The following is a 22,117-nucleotide window of genomic DNA, read 5'->3' as shown; positions in this document are numbered from 1 at the left end:
AATTCGTCATTTGTCTGGAGGATCTTTAGCAGATAGTGTTTTGCAAATGATTTGGCTTCAACGCTTACCACATAGAATTCAAACGACTTTAGCCGTAGTAGAAGGATGTTCCTCTTGTTAAACTTGCGGAATTAGCCGATAAAATTGCTGATCGGGACGGCGGTTTGCAAGTCGCGGAAGTTTCCAATAATGCAAGTAATAAATCTTCGGATTTCGCAGGATTTGCTACGAAGAATCGAAGCTCTTGAAGTTTCTCGTCGTCGAGATCGTTCCAAAAGCCGGTCTAGAGAGAATAGAAGATTTAGATCGTTATCGCGTAACAAAGACAAATCAAATAAAGATATTAAAGATACATCAATTTGTTTTTACCATAAGAAGTTTGGTGATAAGGCTAAACGATGTACTTTACCTTGTTCTATGTCCAAAACATTCTTGGCTTCACAGGAAAACTAAAAACGCCGCTTAAGACTGAGGCTGCTTACGACGGTGTTTCTAACAATCGCCTCATTATTTTCGACAGACATTCAAATTTGAATTTTCTTGTCGATACGGGCGCTGATATATCGTTGTTACCTAAAAAGGTTTTATTGAAGCCGTGGCATACTAATTTAAAACTTTTTGCCGCAAATGGTACTCAAATTAATACTTACGGTTCTAAAACTTTAATTTTGAACCTCGGTTTAAGGAGAGAATTCAAATGGAAATTTTGTGTCGCGGATATTCAACGTCCTATTTTAGGCGCCGATTTCCTTTGTCATTTTAATCTCCTAATTGACATTAAAAACAAGAAATTGATTGATAACGTTACCGGTCTTATGAATACTGGAAAAATTCAAGAAATTGCGCATTTGTCAATTTTTACCACATCTCCTGATTCTGTGTACCACAAATTTTTAACCGAATTTCCAGGACTCACCCGTTTTTCTCCAATTTCCTCGGTAAAAACACATGGTGTTGAACATCATATCGTTACGGAAGGTTCTCCTAAATTTTCGACTCCCAGAAGACTTACTCCTGAGAAACTTAAATGTGCCAAGGAAGAATTCAAGTCTATGTTGGAGCAAGGAATTTGCAGGCCTTCAAGCAGCTCCTGGGCAGCCCCTCTACATATGGTACCTAAAAAGGAACAAAATTCTTGGAGACTGTGTGGTGATTATCGTGCACTCAATTCAGTGACTATCCCGGATCGTTATCCCTTACCTCATATTCAAGATTTTTCTTCTTCACTTTTTGGTAAGAATATCTTTTCTAAAATCGACTTAGTTAAAGCGTACTATCAAGTACCCGTCGCTAAAGAAGATATTCACAAAACAGCTGTCACTACTCCATTTGGGCTTTTTGAATTTGTCGTAATGCCTTTCGGTTTACGAAACGCAGCCCAAACTTTTCAACGGCTCATGAACTCTTTACTTAATGATTTGAGTTTTGCCTTTTGTTATCTTGATGACATTCTTATTGCTTCTAAAGATGAGAAAGAACATATTGCTCACTTACGCATTATTTTTGATCGTCTTCAACAAGCTGGAATGACAATCAATGTCGCTAAATGTCTTTTCGGTCAAAGCGAGATTTCTTTTCTTGGTTACTTAGTTTCTAACCAAGGAGTTAAACCTACATCCGAAAAAGTGAAATCAATTATTGATTATCCTAAACCTAAGACACTTCATGAATTACGCAGATTCTTAGGAATTATCAATTATTATCGTCGCTGTCTCAAGGATGCTGCAAATCATCAAGCTCTGTTAACAGAATATTTAAAGGACAGTCGCAAGAGGGATAGAAGAATTATTTCTTGGACTAAGAAGCGGAATTAGCTTTCGAGTCATGTAAAGAAGAACTTTTACAAGTTACTACCCTTTCTCATCCTGCTCCTCATGCTCCTCTTATTTTAACTTGTGATGCTTCTTACTTTGCTGTTGGTGCATCACTTGAACAGTCTATTGACGACGATATCAAACCAATAGCATTTTTCTCAAAGAAACTAGACAAAGCTCAAAGAAATTATAGCACTTATGATAGAGAACTTCTTAGCATTTATTTGGCTATTAAACATTTCAGGCATTTTGTTGAAGGAAGACAACTGATTATCAGAACTGATCATAAACCTTTGATTTTTGCTTTCCGTCAGAAATTGGATAAAGCGTCACCAAGACAGATCAGACAATTAGACTTTATTGCTCAATTCTCTACAAATATTACCTATATTTCTGGAAAAATGAATTCAGTTGCTGATGCTCTGTCAAGAATTGAATCTATTTCAATGCCTATTATAGTTTCTTTAGAAGAACTTGCTAATTATCAGAAAGAAGATGAAAAACTTCAAGTTATACTTTCTTCAAATTCTTCACTTCTGTTGAAGAAACTTATTCTTTCAGGATCAACCATACCTATTTATTGTGATTGCTCTTCAGAATTAATTCGTCCATATGTTCCTAAACTCTTACGCAAGAGAATTTTTGATGTTGTTCATGGACTCGCTCACCCCAGCAGCAGATTGACATCTAAACAATTACTACTGAAATTCATTTGGCCTTCTTTGAAGAAAGATGTGAAGGAATGGACTCGAACTTGTCTTCCATGTCAACGTGCGAAGATTTCAAGACACACCAAGAATTCTCCAATTAAGATTGCAATTCCTTATCAACGCTTTCAGCATGTGCATTTAGACATTGTTGGACCACTTCCTATTTGTCAAAATTACCGTTATTGTCTTACTATGATTGATCGTTTTTCCAGATGGCCTGAAGCTGTTCCTATTTCTGAGATTTCTGCTGAAACTATTTCTACAACATTTTATTCACATTGGGTAGCACGTTTTGGTTCTCCTATCAGCATTACAACAGATCAAGGTCCTCAGTTTGAAGCAGCTTTATTCAAAGCTTTAACAAACCTAATTGGATGCCAAAGGATTAGAACTTCTGCTTATCATCCTGCTTCAAATGGAATTCTGGAAAGATGGCATAGGACTTTGAAAGCAGCAATTATGTGCCACGAAACAACCAACTGGGTAGAATTTTTACCTTCAGTTCTTTTGGGATTACGTTCGTGTTTCAAAGAAGATTTAAAAGCTTCACCTGCAGAACTTCTTTATGGATCCACTCTTCGTATTCCTGGAGAATTTTTCATTGAAGAAGATTTTCCTGCAGATCCTGAAATCTTTCTTGAAAAACACAGGATTCATATGAGGAATATCAGATCATCTCCTACAAGTCATCATTGCAAAAGATCACCTTTTGTTCACAAGAATCTTTTTGATTGTACTCATGTTTGGATTCGAGAAGATACTGTTAGGAAGTCACTACAACCTCCTTATTCTGGCCCTTTTCCTATTGAGAAACGTATCTCTGATCATTTATTTGCAGTTAATGTTTCAGGAAGAGTTGTCAATATTTCGACAGAACGTCTCAAGCCAGCTTTCATTCCTAGAACTTCAGATTCTACTGAACTTTCTACCAGATTTTCAGCTCCTGTTCCTGCTATTTCAACTCCTGTTCCTGCTATTTCAACTCCTGTTCCTGCTACTTCAGCTCCTGTTCCTGCTACTTCAGCTCCTGTTTCTGCTACTTCAAATCCTTCTTCTTCTTCTACTGTTGGAAAAGCTTTACGCACCTACCCACCAAAGAAGAAGAAAGTCCATTTCGCAACGAATATCGTCACTTGGGGGGGAGTACTGTAGCATTCATCATCCACACCTTTCATTTACACTCTACACTTTTATTACACCTTACACTTTTCACTGCACTTTTACACTTTTTACATCTTTATACATTTGTAATAACTTCAATTCATTAATATACATAATGTTTTTAAGAAAAATCAATATTTCCATAACAACACATTCATTCATTTATTTGTTACATATTAATTTTTTTTGTTCTTTCGCTTTATACTTTCAATGAATAAACAATACTTTTTCAAAGATCTGGTGAATTTATTTATAAGTCGCTACAACGGCACCCTTAGGATCCTAAGGGTGCCGTCACATGTGGCGTAAGAAACGTACGCGCGTACTGCTGCGTACTTTGCGTATTCTAGTAATATGCCAGAACTTACGCTATTTAAAAAATGCCCTTTCACATGAAGCGTATTTTGTTAAATTTCGCGTAAAGCGTAATAAATCTAACCAATAAAGTGTAACATCCCGTCATTTTTTCGAAACCGTATTTTTGTGCGCTACAAATCTTTCTAAATAATTACTTAAGAAATACAATTGTATTTCTCAATATTACTATTATTATTCATTATTCATAATTATTGGGATGATTTTACTAACCGTACTAACATATAGGGTCTTCCTAGTTCTAACTAAGCGGCTCAGCCAATCGGACAACGTCATTAGGCCTCACCTGAGCGCATACTTCCAACCATACGACTAACTGAACCGCATATAGATGCGACACTAACATGTTCAAAATTAAAAAACAATAAAACTTATGGAATCATAACATAATAATATAATATAATTATAATATTTCAAATACTTGAATGATTGATAAGATGCTTCAACCACTTTTTAAAAAAAGGGGCTTCTAGCCTTGATAAAATTATTATGAAGATTCCATAAATCTCTAGCTATGCCTAATCTGAGAAACACCATTTTATCGGGCGTTAACTTGTCAATTATATTCACGAAACCTTACCTTCTAGATTATTAAATAATCTCGTCAAAAATAACATTTCAAGAATTTAAGATTTTAAGATCTAATCTATAATAAATAAATTACAGTAAGGTTTACGTAAATATAACTATATAAGAGAAAGGGCATATATTGTATCATGTAATCGAAATATATAACCCGAACTCTCGCCGTTACATTGTGGAATTGTAATCGTATAATTTAGAAATTCTCAGCGCTCTTGCTCATATATTAGCGACAATTTTCTACATTATAATTTTATTCTTCAATTTTAAGTAATATAAAATAAATTATATGAATTGTATGATTCCACGTTCGTAAGAAATAAGCACATCTATGCGCGGACTCTCTGAAATACGCTCTTTAAAATAATCATGTTGATGGAATTTATATCTGTTAGTTTTAAGGCGACCTAATTCTCAGTTCTTTGTTGGCCGAAAACCCTCGCTACTGTTCGACGCTTCTTGAAATCTGTATCTTGGCCGAATCATTATCCACTCTCCCTCCATACCGCATCACCTCGATACCCTACACGCCTGAAGCCCATATGCATGTCATAAATTCTGCCTCTATTTGGAACTCTTGCTCTCCTAGACATTCCATTGGCTCTCCTCCTTTTTTTTCCACACGTATCACTTGCACCGATGATCTCGAGATACAGTTTACGAAGGAACCCCCACCAAAGAGCGCAAAGTACAAAGACTTTTTCCGATTTCGATGGGTATATAAACCCTGCGGTCCAGCATCTGCGCGGCATATTATACGACACATTAGATACTGCATCTCATTGTGTCACTCTAAATTTCTATACGAAACTTTGTCACGTGTTCGCCGTCACGGCGTTGACTTTCTTTATTAATTTTTGATCGCGCATAGTTGTAAAGTAAAGAGAGTTATAATAAAGAACTTTAAACCACTAGAATCTGTGTACTTTTGATTTCACTACGCGCATCCCGACCGAGGTCTTCTAAGGGGGTGACGGCAGGTGAACGTGCTGCAGAGCGACGGTATATAAAAGTTCATCCAACGTAAGGTAAGTACCTTTCACACTAACAAAGATCTCTCTAACATATTACTTGCATGAGAATTTGAATCCTATTCAGAAGTCGCGCTAGATCAATAATTATCATCCTACTATTATTCTCCCTCTTTCTCTATTCCTTTTATAATCATCGAGCAGTGCAAAAATTTGTCTTCTGCCCTTGATGATTTTCAGCCTCCTTCTCTATTCCTTTATAATCATCGAGCAGTGCAAAAATTTGTCTTCTGCCCTTGATGATTTTCAGCCTTTTTTACTATTTCTTTATAATCATCAAGCAGTGCAAAAATTTGTCTTCTGCCCTTGATGATTTTCAGCCTTCTTTCTCTATTCTTTCATAATCGTCGGGCACTGCGTTCTGCTCTTGACGATTTTGCGCCTTCTTTCTCTATTGTCAAGCACCTTTTTTTCGTCTCGTCAATGCTGTAATAATCATTGAGTACTGCGTTCTGCTCTTGATTATTTCGCGCCTGCTCTATTTATTCTTTTATAATCATCGAACAGTACATTTCTGCTCTTGATGATTTTGCCTCATTTCCCACCATCAAACTTCCTTCACCTCCCGAGAACTACCCATTTATCTCCCCTTATTACATAAAACCAAATAAATACTTTGATCTAGACGCATTCTAACTCCATTGTAGATGAGCAACCTGGAAAGCTAAAAACGAACGGCGAAATAAACGAAACCATCAAGCCGGCGTAAAGACCCGTGCAAAGCACGCAGACGCGTGCCTGCGTTGGTTAACGCGCGAACAGATTGCCAATAAACCTCGCATCAAAACAATCGAGACTGTTTCGTTCTCTCGATACATATTGCACAGCTTCTGGAAGACTAGCATTTCTCCTAACTCTATCAACTCACAATCATCTTTAACATCCCGCGTTTAATAGAATTAAAACTGAGCCTACGGAAGGCCACACTCCAGATCTACCGGCAGCCGCTTCAGACCTATTAACTTACCTCGAATTAAATAGGGAATCTAAACCTAAAGAAAATACCTCACAAGGAGAGTTATCACTTATCGATTTAAGTACGAGACTAAAGGACCAATTACCAGAGAGCGATATGCAAATAGACCAATACACAGCCTATTTGCAAAATTAAATTAAGTACATTTGTATACTTATATAAAATATCTAATAAAATGAAATAAAACTCCCAATTCGTTATTCCAAATAAAACCTGAATTTTCGGATAAGACTGTACAAAATCTCAGGAAAATAGGTCTTTATTCTATTATTAATATTATTATTGGACTATTAATTGACTTAGCTACGGGATTAATAGATGCCGATTTGTTCGCAGTCCTCGTAGAAAATCTTTATATTCCCAAAGGAAAATTAAGAGTAGAAATTATAAAATACCCCGAGGACAATTTTGTACCCCTTTTTCTAAATTATAAATGAACTGCATAATTGTCGGTAGAACTATAAACGAGTTTATGTTAAAATTGTTATTCAAAGCATTAATTGGCGTCATTTGTGATTTTATGACGGACGATTTGACCGCCGACGAAGTAATCTCCATTTTAGAAAACTTCAAGAATCTTACACGAGGTTTCGCCACGCCTACTAGTGACTCCAATTTCCCATCCTAGTGCCTTCCCATCCCCTAGATCTCCAACATCAGTCCTAGCTCTCGGCGTCTCTAGGGTATAGCCGGTGTAAGCAAATTGCCCCGCAAAAAATAGAGAGCGCCCTCTTTTCTCCCTAGCCTAGGCGTAGGAAGAGAAAAGGAACCATCGTCCGGGCGTGACAAAAGATTAGAGTTTCTGTTGTAGAACACAACAGAAATACTAAAATCGATTTTCTATTGGTTATTATTATTTAGGCGTATTGCTAAAAACGCGCCATGTAAATTAGGTACCTGGTATTTATCGTAAAATGTGCGTAATCATAGCTTAGGTTAAGTATGTAATAATGAAGTAAATGGATAAGGTGCAGCGTGTAAAAATAAAAAATATGTAAATAATAAATAATAATAAATAAATAAGAAAATATGTAAATAAAGAAATAAAAGTATTATTTTAACAGGTTTCATTCATATAGTTCAGCAATCAAATACTCAAGTGCTAATACATAATGAATTAGTTAATACTATTAATTTTTAGAAATTCTCAGAACAATTTTTAGCATCCTTTTTTTGAACATTTTTTAAAGATGCATCAATTCATAAAGTTTTTAAAATTTTCTCAGAAAATTTTAAAGATTTTCTATATAAATTAACACATCGTTCAAAAAAAGAAATTCAAAAAATTGTTATGAGACATTCTGAAAATAATTTTTAGCAGAGATAATCTCAAAATTATTTCGTTATATTGTGCAAACGATGAATTATATCTAAATTGAATGGATAATTTTTATTTCTAAAATTTGTTCTTACCCGAATTTGGTTAATTATTTTTTTAGCACACATCGCAAAATTATGAAATTATACGCAAATCGCATAAATACAATTGTTGTAACTATGCGACTTTTCGGCAGCTTACGCAAAAAATTGATAAATTGAATTTAGCGTATCGGTATTACGTTAAATCACTAGATGAATTTGCGTATGATAACTAAAACGAAGTGATTGGTTGATCGAGTTTGGCGTAAGTTACGCGTACGCTGGCGTACATATTTTACGCCGCATGTGACGGTACCCTAAGAGATGGCGACGACTAATAATTTATAGGTATGCGCTTGTTGCGTTGGATTGGTCGCGTTGCTAGTCCCTAGACTAGTTACAACTAAAAGACTCCCTATGCTGATTTTACTAATGATAAATGATAAAAACGTCTAATTCTAAGTTAGATCATTCTCAAAATAGTTGATTATATAGGTTCTCGCAAGAAATGATGTTAGCGCGAAAAATTTAGGGTTTCGACCAATGGCAGGACGTCACATACGACTGCGACTCACTTCATTGTCATGTCGCATTGTGCTCATACCCTTATAATGCGCGCATATGCGTGAAACGGAACGCACCTCTAGAGCAGCTGTATTGTTGGAATATTGGCCGTTTCACGCGATTGCGTATAGTTGCCACAAATCAAAGAAGAAGGTTGCTGGAAGACACAAATATGTTTAAATGTGTCTCCGCACGGTTATTAGTTTGGATTCTACTTTTTGACTGCAATTAGATCAAGAATAATTGGAATTTAAGAAAACCAAAAAACAACTTTTTGATACAACAACGGCACATTAATAAGAATCCTTATAAAAAAAATACCACGCTAACAAAAGCAATCAGTACAGAACGACGAAAGAATGTTTATAGTGACGAAAGAAATCGACAGTGAGAATATAAGTAAACTGTGTCGCACATGTTTGAGAGAAGACGGCGACAAAATGATATGCTTATTCGTAGGTCCGGCTGGTTCGTCGCTCGCCGCTAAATTACGATCGCTTTCTTGCTTAGAGGTGAGAGATACATAATATTTTTTGTCTCTTTAAGTAATCTTTTAAGTATACGTAACAATTTGTATGTATGTTTTTTGGGATACTTTTGTTAGGTCTGGCAAGGAGATGGTTTGCCTGAGAAGATGTGCGATCGTTGCATCACCAGAGCAGAGTCGGCTCTTTTATACAGAGAGCAGTGTCGTGCAGCAGACAGGGCTTTGCGACAAGCAGCATTGAAGGTACTAGTCATAATATACAAATATAAATTGTAATATACAAGGTATCCCATAACGTGATGTCCATACTGAAACTATGTATTCTTGGTGTCATTCTAACAAGGGAAGGTCAGCTGATTCACTGTTTTCGATTCAAAACTTATGCAGAAATGTTATGGGTGATGGCAATAATATATTCTACAGCCTCTATTTTTGTGTTAAAAATGGTATAATAATTTTCTCGTCTATACAGTGATGGCAAAAATTCCATAACAGTCAAATATTTTGAAAAATAATGACCATGAAAGAAAATGTTAAATACAAAAGTTTCAGAAAATCAAATGGTCTATTATGTGGTTATAGTGATATGACTTTTATGTGATCTTGAAGGACACTGTAAGGGTCAATTTTGTAATCTTAAATGGAAACCCCCATTTTTTATTACATAATCGTGCAACTTACCTTGATAACTTTTCAAAACACTACAATAAAGTATTTTTTCAAACTTTTCTTATTTATACAATTTGATATAATAAAAAATGGGGATTTCCATTTAAGATTTTAAAGTTAACTTTCACTGTATTTAGTCTGTGGCTATTCTGCACAGGTTTTGAATCAAAAATTGTGAATCAGCTGAGGACAACAAAATTGCATAAAATAAGTATTATTTATTGAACGATAATATTAAATAATAATTAACTACTTTATAAATTGTGCAGTAAGGTAAGTCAAAGGTGCTTTTCTCGTACGTGCGGTAAAGTAAGGCATATATTGAATGGTTGAGAAATAAGTCACTTTCTGCACATTAAACAGCAATTAAAAATGGAACTTTTGTGACTGACATTACAAAAAACAATTGCTTTTGTTGTCATAGTAAAGAAATAAATAATAAATGAATAAATAAATAATAATTAAAAATTATAAATAAATAAGTAAATAATTACTTTTGCATTTTTTTGCTATAACTTTAAAACAATCGACTTTAGGGCATATGTATATTCAGACTTTTTTACTTAGAATATGACACCAAGAATGCACAGTTTCAGTATGGATATTATGTTATGGGATATTATACATATATGGAATTATATAGTTTCAGAAATATGTATTATACATTTTTCTAGGGTTGATTTCTCACAATCAAAATAAAGAAGAAAAAAGTTTATATCAATGATAAAAATGAGTAGTTTTGAAGTTATAATATAAAACAAAGTTTATATTAATAACTAAAATTAGACGCTGCAAGGGCCGATCGCGGATGTATGTGCGTGAAGAACCGCGAAAATTTAATTATTTGCTGTTCTTATGAATGTGCACGAAGCAAATTCGAGGGAGATTCGCTTAGCATATGCTAAGATTTATTTAGGAATATCTCATATTCGAGATCTTAATTCCTAAGTTCTCCTTTTTACCCCCCTTAAGTGATGTATGCGAGAAAAATATATCGGTTCGAAAAGTCGTTGAATCGTTCATAATGCCGAATATGAGATATTTCTAAATAAGTCTTAGTATATGCTAAGCGAATTTCGTGCCTCGTGCACATTCATAAGAACAGCGAATAATTGAATTTTTGCGGTTCTTTACGCACATACATCCGCGATCGGCTCTTACAGTCAGTCTAATTTTCAGTTATTTCAAAATATCGAGTCGTACTTTATTATTATTTATATTAATGTTATTATTAAATAATCATACATAATAATAAGCACTTAATATTTATAAGAAATGTCCAAAATAGCTGCCATTTCAAGACAGTCACCCAGATAGCCACAGTAATTATTATGACATCATTTTGATGTCAAAATGCATCACTTGCCATCAAAATGATGCATTTTGATGTCATAATAATTACTGTGGCTATCTGGGCATACTTTTATCTGAGAATATTTAAAACGTCTAGTATATATTCGTTGCCTAACAAAGAAATGCTACACCGATGCATTATTAATGTTTGTGAAATATCACAATATAACAATACGAAACGTATAATAATACGAAATCGTCTAGAAACCTTTATAAAATGGTTCAACAATGGTTGCTCCATTATATATATATATATATATATATATATATATATATATATATATATATATATATATATATATTAAGTGTTTACTTATTATATATATATTAAGTGTTTACTTATTATTTAATAATAATATTAATTTAAATTTTATTTTACTATAATTTTGTAACCATTTATTTTTTATTATAGGTATATATAAACTGTTTTTTATGTTGACGTAAAGAACTCTTATTAGAAGTTTATCCGTCTATTTCTGAAACGTCTTTATATAAATATATTTATGTATATAATTACAATCAAACATATTTAAATAGGTATCTGGATTAACGTCGTACACCACTATTTCTGGTTGCAAACTGTATCAAAATCAACAAACTCAAGGATTTATACCTGTGCAAAATTCTCACAAGACACTAAAGTGTATGGAATGTGGTGCTGTGTTTACCAATTATCAAGAACTCTGTGCACACAATCGACTGCATTTACCCTTTATACAAGATAACATACCTATGCAGCATATGCACATTGTAGAATCTCAAAATTCGTATCTCAATTTTACCCATGTCGGTACAAATTTTATCAATGATAATAATATAAATATGCAATTATCTCCATCAGTTAGATCAAATATGATGCATGCTATGTCGTTGAATGAACAAAACTCGAGTCGTGCTGCTTGTGCCTTGCATTGTTCCTTGTGCAATCATACATTCACTAATAGGAAACAATTAATAACTCATAATATAACGCATAGTACGGAGCGTGTCAATATATCGTGCGATAATGAAAATATAGAGATATGCGAAAATTCTAATCCCATTCCGCAAAATTTAAGTTATGAAAGATCTGTTCATTCCGTTGATAATCATATTCAAAATCTATCATATCAAAGATCTACTATGGATGATAATGATGGAATGCAAAATCTAAACTTTCCAGAAAACATCGATCTGGATGGCGTTCAAGAGAATAGTTCGGAACGTGTACAAAATATAACAATACACTCTGAAAATAACGTTCAATCAATTACAGAAGGTTTAAGATTTATAAAGGCATCTGAAAAAGATAAGCAACTCATAATCGAGTATCACGGATGTTCAATTGATAATAGTTATAAACAATCTGACATAAAAAATACGGAAGATGGTCACGCGAAGAAGCACCAGTGCGAACTATGTTTAAAACAATTTTCACAAAAATCTAAATTACTCGCTCATCAATTGTCTCACTCTGGCCAACAACCGTTCAAGTGTCTAAGCTGTGGCAAAGCTTATGCATCAAAAAGCAAACTCAATGCGCACATGAGATTACACACAAAAACCAATGTGTATCAATGTAAGATATGCGATAAAATATTTTCATATCCGTCGTACTTAGAGGAACACATAAAAATACATAATAAAGGTGGCAGCAATAGACCACAGAGCAAGGAATTTGAATGTAGCGTTTGTAATAAACGTTTCCAACTCTTGAAGAATATGAAAGCTCACGAAAGACTTCACACCGGAAAAGGTTTAATGCAATGTGAGATTTGTGATAAAAAATTTAGTCATAATTATAATTTAAAAATGCATCTACAAACACATAAGACAATGAAAGTACACAAGTGCGAATACTGTGACAAACGTTTTGTACAGAAAGGTAATTTAGTGGAACATTTACGGATCCATACTAAAATAAAGCCGTTCGTGTGTAAATTATGTGGCAAAAAATTTGCGCAATCAAGTCATCTTAAAAGTCATGAAGCTTCGCACGGCGTTTTGCGACAGCATCAATGTCGATTATGCGGAAAGAGGTTCAAATTAGCTAATCACTTGAAACGACATTTAAATTTACATATTGGTCCAAAGATGTATAAATGCAATCAATGTAATCAAATGTTTTCACAATCTTTTAGTCTAACAAGACATTTAAAAAGGCACAATGAATCACATACGTAATTTAATTGCAATTTATGCATAAAAAAATAGTTTTTATATATATACATATAAAATAATAATAATAATAGTAATTGCACAGAGGGTGTTTCAGAAGGAATGATCAGGTTTTAGGACCATGATTGTATACATTATTTTAAGCAAAGAAGTTTATGTATAAACATGTCTGTAATTATGTATAAACATGTTCTATTCTGGATGATCGTTATAAAGATACAAGTGTTAAAGTTTAAGAAAAAATATATTCATTAATTTAATATAACCAAATGTTATGAGTTATATTAAATTTTAACAGTTTTAATATTTTAAATTAACAGTTATATTAAATTTTCTCATTGTTTCTTATTACTATGACTACAAATATAAACAATAGGTCACGTTTGATAATTCTGTGTTAGTTTAAAATTTTTATTTTCTGTAATAATTAAAAAGACTCATATTTACTTATGCCAAAATTATTAATTAAAATTACTGTTTATTAATTAATATTAATTATTTAAATGTATTATAAGCTTAACATTTCGTGTAACTTTTGGTTCTAATAACTTAATAAATGTATTCGTTCTTAAGACTGAATTGGCTACTTTTAAAGGCACATTTTATAATTGCAAAAAAAAAATTTTCTTTTGTCTATATTTGTGTATTATTTTAATTTTATTAATTATTATTTTCATGTTATATTGAAGTATAAAGGAATTTAAGATCTGAAATTTGATATACGCCTTTTTTGGGCGTAAATAAAATAATGCCAAAACAAAAAATATGTATTCTTTGTACTCATTGTAAAAATGTTTATCATGTAACATTTTTAATTCTTGTAACTTTGTAAGATTGTAATTAGAATATTTATGCCTTCTCGCAGTTGCTCTTCTGTGATTGTTAATGGTGGCGATATCCTAATAATTTGACCGTGTGCAGGTCTTGTCAACAATCCAGCATCTCGCAGCTTCAGACAGATATCCCAACCATCAGCAAATTCTATAAATAAAAGATTCATCAAATGTATCATACATCAAATGTATCATACATAACAAGATTCAATGTTTTTTATGTACAAGGTGTATTGGAGTTTTGGAAAGTTCTGAAGGTAAACTACATAAATATATAATAAAAAATGGGTGTTTTTATTTAAAAAATTCACAAAGTGATTTTACGTGACTTTGATAGTGTTTGTCATCATACTAATATTATTATGTAATGCGCTACTTAAAACCCTACAAGTTTGTTCGAACCATTTTTTTCTAAATGCATTTATGAAATATTCTACTGTTTCCAGACTTTTGACACAGCTTATATGTATACACACACACGCGCACGCACGGTATTCGGCAACAGGTAGGATATACAGTGACCGGCAAAAGTAAAAAGCCACCTCATCTATAAGACTGGTTTGTGTCATAAAGGTAAAAAACATGTTATAGGTTTTTATAATTGGAAAAATTAAGGAGATTCAACACTTTTTGTACACCCTGTATAATACAAAAAAAGGAAGGTGTTGTTTGATTTATAATCTATTTATCACTTTATCATACTTTTTCGTTTAAAGATATTGACAATGCGGAATAAAGTCGCAAGATATGATTCGAAATTTACGTACGCATCAACAAGTATTTTATCTTTGTCTGTATCGCGTAACAAAGTTTTAATTTGTCGACGAGTTATCAAATGATAGCTTAATTGGTTCATGATACCTTTGTTGATGACTAGGCCAGCCAAAAGACCACGTCCACGAAATTCTGTCGCGATGTTCTTTGGCAGTTTATTTAATTCTTCTTTCAAAATATACCCAAGTTTTTTTGCATTCTCCGCCAAATTCTCTTCTTCCAAGATTTTAACCGCCTCCAGGGCAACCTTATTTCCGAGCGGACTACCACCGAAGGTACTTCCATGCGAACCTGTCTCCAGACAGAGCATTATCTGAAAAGACAATTAATGTAGATTTTAAAAGACTAAACGCAACGCGCGCTTTGCGCGTGCCATTGGTATGGTTTTTTTAATTTTATAATTGTCAAGTTGTTAATCTTCGCAATGCGACAGTTGTTTGATACTTTCAATTTAACAACAAAGCGACTCGCGATAAACAATCAGTACCGCAGAAAAGCGACAACAATACTTGGGAGAATGCCCTTTTTAAAAAGGGACATAATTTTAATTCTCGAATTTCTATTATGTAAGTATTACATAATTTTAATTTATCGAATATATATTATGTACATAATTTTAATTCGCCGAATTGATATTACAAACAATTTTAATTCGCCGAATTTCTTTTATATACATAATATAAATTCACCGAATTTCCATTATATACTTAATATTAATTTGCCAAATTTCAATTGTGTACATAATTTTAATTCCCAAATTTCTATTATATACATAATTTTAATTACCGAATTTTTATTATATGTATGTACATAATTTTAATTTTTCTATTATATATATAATTTTAAATCATCGAATTTCTATCATGTACATAATTTTAATTTCCGAAAATCTATTATGTACGTAATTTAAATTCGCCGAATTTCTATTATGAACATTTTAATTCGTCAGATTTCTATCATGTACATAAATTTAATTCACCGAATTCATATTACGAACATAATACAAATTTATCGGATTTCCATCACGTATAATATAAATTTATTGAGTTTCTATTATGTACATAATGTTAATTTGTCAAATTTCTATTATGTATATAATAAAAATATAGGAATTATAATTATGTATATGTAATAGAAAGGTGAATTAAAATTATGTATAACTTAAATAATAGAAATTCGAGAATTAATATTATGTACATAATAGAAATTCGATGATTTAAATATGTGTTTGTACATTTAAGAAAAATTTGGTAACTAAAATTATATACATATACGTAATAGAAATTCGGGAATTAATATATTATGTACGTAATAGAAATACGGTGAATTAAAATTATGTACATAACAGAAATTTGGCGAATTTTTATGTGCATAATGGAAATTCGGCGAATTGTGTATAATATAATAATTCGGCGAATTAAAATTATGTATATAATGGAAATTCGCTTACTTACATTTTGCTCTGCTGTCCTCTTGACAATAGCTTTAGATTGAATAGCAGCAAATGCATTCCATATGAAATTAAATATTATCTTCCGAATGTGTACAGAATACGTGCACGCGCGCGCGCGAATGTAGTACGAAAAATAATTAATATCTTAATATATTTATATAAAATTTATATATAATTTTTATTTTGAAAACTGTTAACCCTATCAACAGCTACTCGATGCTGACGTATAACGACAAATCGAGACAAACAATCAGCATCGCGGAAAAGCTACGACAATGTCAAGAACATGCCTTTTTTAGAAAGGGGACTTTTGTCGAAACGATCGTAGTATAGTATAGTATATACTTTAGAGCTTCTACGCGTTATCATATTTACATAAAAAACTCACATTAATTCTATATGAATTGATAAAATCAACTGGTTTCCTCATAGATTTTGTATTTTATGATCTACTGAACAAAAGATGTAATAAATTCAAAGCTAAATAATGGATAATTACTGACTCCCTTCGCCCCCTCAAATTATAGTCAATGATTTACAATGTCCAAATTTTTTGTATTTAATTGATAAATTAATAATTGTCCATTTAATTTTGAGTTTATTACATTTATTATTCAGCAGATTATAAGCTATAACCCCAAATGAGAAATATTTTTATCGACTCTCAATATTAAGAATAATATATGATATTTTAAATCGGCCAATAGAGCCCATGCGCGAAAATAACATATGAAAAATAGCTGATTTTTTTTGAAGAAATTCAATTTTATATAAGATTAGTGCGGCGTTTTTCCAACAAATTAAGATGCGTAAATGAAATCATAATTATTAAAATGTTTTATATTTTGTCTAAAATTATACATATATAATATTAAATAAGAAACAAAATGTGGACGAGTGATTTTAACGGCTACAATAAAGTTTCTTCTTTTAAGATTCCTATATAGCTTCTCGCCGCGGACATGGACATTGTGACGTCAGAGCGCGAAAGCATACGCTGAAAATTCTTAGATGCCATTTTTTAATAAAAAGATATTTCGATGAAACTATTTCAGATGACTTTAGCACACTTGTAAAATACCTCGAAAACTATACGTACTTTTCCTTTGTCAGTCAATCAACAACCATAAAATGATCCTGATATCAAACTTTATTATGCGGAATAATTGCGCATGTGCAAGGACCAAACGGACTGGTCCTTTCGTATTACAGTCATTTTATAGCTGTTGATTGATTATAAAGGAAAAAGGCTAGTTTTCGAGGTATTTTAAAAGTGCTAAAGCCATCTAAAGTGCTGTTTCATCGAAATATCTTTTAAATGGCATCTAAGAATTTTTAGCGTATTTTCTCGCCTTTGACGTCACAATAAATGTAACGAGGTTGGCGAGAACCCAGGAGCCTTAAGTTTTACCTCATCATCTGCCAGAACGCCGGAAACCGGGTACATGCCACCAGAAAGTGCTTTCCCCAAAATAAGAATATCCGGTCTACAGTCTTCGTAATCGATTGCCATACGCGTACCAGTTCTGCAGAGGCCAGTCTGCACCTCATCGGCGATCCATAAAACATTGTATTTTGTGCACAGTTCTCTTACACGTTTTAAATAGCCATCCTGAACAAAATAGAAAGTCAAAAGAAAAAAAATAATGACTATTTGCAGAAAAGTAATTATATTACTCATCTCTTTCTAAATTTTTAATAGTTAGAAAAGGTACTCGAAAAGCAGTTTTTTGTTTTTGTTTTTATTTAGCAAAGAAGCAAGATACTTCGAATCACAAGACTTTTTTCAACATTTTAATGATATATCTACGGCAAAATTAAACAATGGCTTATTGTTATACAATATTCACAAAATCTTTGCATCAACTTACATTTGGCACCACTACACCGGCTTCTCCCTGAATAGGTTCTACCATGAACGCACAGATATTAGGATTCTCTTCGAATTTTTTCTCCAAAACGATCGGATCGTTGTATGGCACTTTCTCGAAAAGGGGTACGTAAGGACCGAAATCAGTGTAGCAGTTTGGATCCGACGAGGCCGACAGAGCCGCTAATGAACGGCCCCAAAAATTTCCGTTAGCAAACACAACGGTAGCCTTGTTGCTCGCTATTTTCTTTACTCTGTAGCCCCAGCGTCTGGCCAATTTTATGGCTGTATCGCCACCTTCGACACCTTGTAACCGATAAAACAAATGATAGAGTTTCTATAATTTTTTACAATATCTCTAAATTAATTTTATCCAATAAATTAACAATAAATATTAGAAAATTACATTTTTAGTAACTTTCTTTCTTCTTTTATATAAATTGAAAATTCATATAATAAAGAGTGTGATTTTAAAAATCTACATCTACAAAGGATAATGCTCAAAATCAGGGAGAGAAAATAATATCGGCGTTTATTAATGAAATATAGGTATTGTCGATAGTCTAGTCTAGTAAAACAAAGTTGTAATGGTCATAACTCGATTGATGCATGGAAGTCAAGAGTTTTACAGCAAATACGAAAAAAAATTGTAATAAGATTCTATAAAAATTTTAACTATCAGGCTAAAAGTATAGGCACAAAATATATTTTCTGACAATATTACATCTAAAAAATTTGAAAAAATAGGTCGCAACTGTCAGATGTGACGTTCATAATTTTTAGAACAAACAAAATTGAATTTAAAAAATATTTTATGAAATCTTTCTTTTGAATTCTAATACGCACTAGATAATGTCAAATTCATCAAAAGGGTATAATCTCAACCTTCCCATTAAGTTGTGAAAACTCGCATCTATGTACAAAATAATAAAGTAAAAAAAATGCTAATATCCCTATCGGGTTAATGCATGGATTATTCGCCATGACAATTTCAGTTTTTACCGGAAGCACTTTGCGAGGCTCAGATACAGTTCAAACCCGGAAAGCAAAATGCGCGCAAATTATTAGTAGATTGGCGACAAATTTCTACAAAAGTTGCTAATAGATCGGCATCTATTATTTTCGCAATTTGTTTACGATTTGCTAGCAGAACCTGCTTACAGAATCTGACAAATTGGCAGATTGACGTCAGAAACCGAGAAAAGTCTTGGGATCAAATTGTGTACGCACAGATCCTGTTCGGTTTCTGGTGACAATCTGACCTAAAGTCATGTTAGATTCTGTCGTTAATTTGCTGTCAGATTCTGTGAGCATAATTCGGCTCGATTTTTGGCACTAATTTGTTGATTACACCAGTAATAATTATTTCTGCAACAAATCTGTAACCTTTTTTATGATAACACTTGATATCAAACACTTGGTATGATTTGATATCGGCAGACTTTGCTATCTGGGTGATATTTCTTAAGTCTGTTGCTTGCCGTCATCACGAAAAAGTTTCCGTTGCAAATAACCCACTTTTGTAGTAACATTTTCATATTTGCTTTGTAACTCTTAACCTTATGCACCAATCAAGTTATGACCATCACAACTTTTGTTCCATTAGGCGAGATTTATCTAAGGACATTCATATTATTGATGGGCGCCGAAAGCCAGATTTTGGCATTCTCCTTTCTTATTTACCTGAAATTTTAAACAAAAGTATCCAGAAAATCAGGGAATTTTTTTACAAGATTTAAATAGACACCTTCTATATATAAAAAGTTTTAAAAAATTGTTAATAAATCTGCACCTGTATTCATAGGTAAAAACCGATCCCATCCGAGAAGTTTTGTCAGATATTCTCCTAATTCTCCATGAGGTTCCGTATAGAATGCTCTTGATGTATGCGCCAGCTTTCCAGCTTGTTCTCTCATGACTTTCACTAGTCGTGGATGACAGTGGCCCTGATTGACGGTCGAGAATCCCGCTAAAAAATCAAGGTAACGCTTTCCATTGTTGTCCCACAGATAGACTCCTTCTCCACGGGTTAGGACAACCGGTAGCGGTTTGAAGTGTATACCGCCGTACTTGTTGTCGCGGTCAATCACTTGCTGGGTACTCAAGAATCTCTTCTTATCTGATTCTCTTATAATATTGAGGAACTTCTGCCTTATGGATTGCATGGTTATATATTTTTTAATCCTGTTTATAGTCCATAAATATATACACGTTAATAATGTACGAATCTTTCTGTCTATTTTAGATTATTATATCTTTATAATAAGTTAAAATTAATAATTCATAAAATCAAAATAACAATTTAAGAATAAGTTGTATAATTATATTAAAAAAACAATTGCTATTAATTCTAACAATAAGTGAAAGAAATTATTGCACAAACACATACACACATATATATTTACCTCGTGATTAACATAGTATTTTTACATACAGAAGAGAGAAAGAATATTACTAATATAATATATTAATATACACAGAAAAAATACCGTCTTTTTTTTTAACGCGAATAGGAATGTTTAAAATGCCGAGAAATAGTCTGCAAGCAATTCCGTCAATCTTGCTTTTATATCCAGTTGGTAAAAGATACGGTAAAAGATATGATTACTTATTTACTGGCATTGTACATATAAGCATTGCGACAGGTATAGCAGATTTAAAATAAATACCGTTACAAACAAAACCATATCAGATAAAGAGTATAATACTGACAATAAAAGGAATAAAGGCGCCACAGTGCCAAAGTAAATGAGTAAACAATAAACAATAATTTGAGATAGCTTCTACATATATCAAAAAATAAAATTATTCAATTTGAAAAAAAAAAAATGTATTGTAGATACAGTTTTCAATTATTATTGTCAACAGGTTAATATGATAGAGTAATTATGTAATATATGTAAAAGAAAATTAAATATGAGATCAAATTTTGGAAATATAACACTTAAAAATGGTGGATTATGTATTTTATATATTTTACTAATTCGGATTCATTGAATAATATAATACATGTATTTTTATTGGCTTCTACATTAAGAATACCTGGAGAAAACAAAATTATTCAAGTTGAATTAAACTCTTCTATATTAATACAATTTCCAAGAATATTTTTATCATTGTCAAAAAGTTGATATATGTGATCATATAATATATATAAAACAAAATTAATTTAAGATCAAATCTTGGAAATATAAGACTTTAAACAATTTTGGATTATATGTTTTACTAAATTGCGTTTGTTAAATAATATAAATATATTTTTTATATAAATGTATACTTTTATTTGTTAAAAATATAAAAAACGTAATATTTAAGAATAAAAATAATAAAAAAGGAAAAAGAAGAAGATACATGTATTCGCATTAACAAGATACGCATTATTAATCAACTATTAATTGAATTTATAAGTGATATAAATTAAATGAAGTATATTAAAGCTAGAAAAAATAGACATCTTTTTTATCAAATATAATTCATCTACTATTCTGTATGTTTTATTACTTATTAGTTCTATGATCCTGTAGAAATAATAATTTATATAATTAAGTGGCATCCCAGCAAACACCGATATATAATTGTTACATTGCTATAATAAAACGGAATATAACAGGTAATATAACGTGTACGTTACATGTAACATCCATGTTAGTTGTAATTTCCCACTCATAGGTGTAACATTTTTAATATAACATAGATTACATTGTAGTTATATTGTAATTATATACCAAATAGCACATTGATGTATTGATATAAGTCAATGCTATCTTGGGATATAATGACAATATAACTACAATGTAATATATGTAATATTAAAAATGTTACATTTATGAGTGAGAAATTACAACTAACATATACGTTACATGTAACATGCTTGAGTATATAACATTTATATACTGTGTGTTTGCTGGGATATATCACGCAGATAACCACTTCACATACATTATTATTA

The 22,117-nt window shown here is 32.1% G+C and overlaps 2 protein-coding genes and 1 long non-coding RNA gene across 3 annotated transcripts; 1 reads left to right on the top strand and 2 right to left on the bottom strand.

Annotated features, from left to right (window-relative positions):
- Positions 1-219: 219 nt before the first annotated feature.
- On the bottom strand, positions 220-1,384 carry LOC146721591 (uncharacterized). The gene is made up of 5 exons (XR_014925603.1): positions 1,201-1,384; positions 917-1,116; positions 651-822; positions 410-573; positions 220-283 (listed from the first exon to the last, which is right to left on the bottom strand). It is a non-coding gene; the product is annotated as an uncharacterized LOC146721591 (long non-coding RNA).
- Positions 1,385-8,507: 7,123 nt separating this feature from the next.
- Positions 8,508-14,833, top strand: LOC114930364 (uncharacterized). The gene is made up of 4 exons (XM_029302128.2): positions 8,508-9,084; positions 9,177-9,302; positions 11,619-14,328; positions 14,518-14,833. Exons 1-3 carry the CDS (start codon positions 8,932-8,934, stop codon positions 13,242-13,244), a joined length of 1,905 nt encoding a protein of 634 aa, XP_029157961.2. The 5' UTR covers positions 8,508-8,931; the 3' UTR covers positions 13,245-14,328; positions 14,518-14,833.
- LOC114930365 (ornithine aminotransferase, mitochondrial-like) lies at positions 13,211-20,773 on the bottom strand. Its single transcript, XM_029302129.2, has 6 exons — positions 20,574-20,773; positions 19,961-20,352; positions 18,170-18,474; positions 17,710-17,910; positions 14,933-15,158; positions 13,211-14,219 (listed from the first exon to the last, which is right to left on the bottom strand). Exons 1-6 carry the CDS (start codon positions 20,585-20,587, stop codon positions 14,050-14,052), a joined length of 1,308 nt encoding a protein of 435 aa, XP_029157962.1. The 5' UTR covers positions 20,588-20,773; the 3' UTR covers positions 13,211-14,049.
- Between the last annotated feature and the right edge of the window lie 1,344 nt (positions 20,774-22,117).

This window comes from Nylanderia fulva, unplaced genomic scaffold (genome assembly GCF_048542155.1).
Source record: "Nylanderia fulva isolate GAGA-0341 unplaced genomic scaffold, ASM4854215v1 Scaffold449, whole genome shotgun sequence".
In the NCBI taxonomy this organism is placed as follows: Eukaryota; Metazoa; Arthropoda; class Insecta; order Hymenoptera; family Formicidae; genus Nylanderia; species Nylanderia fulva.
Note: the sequence above shows the minus strand (reverse complement) of the source record. Positions and strands in the feature narration are given on the sequence as shown.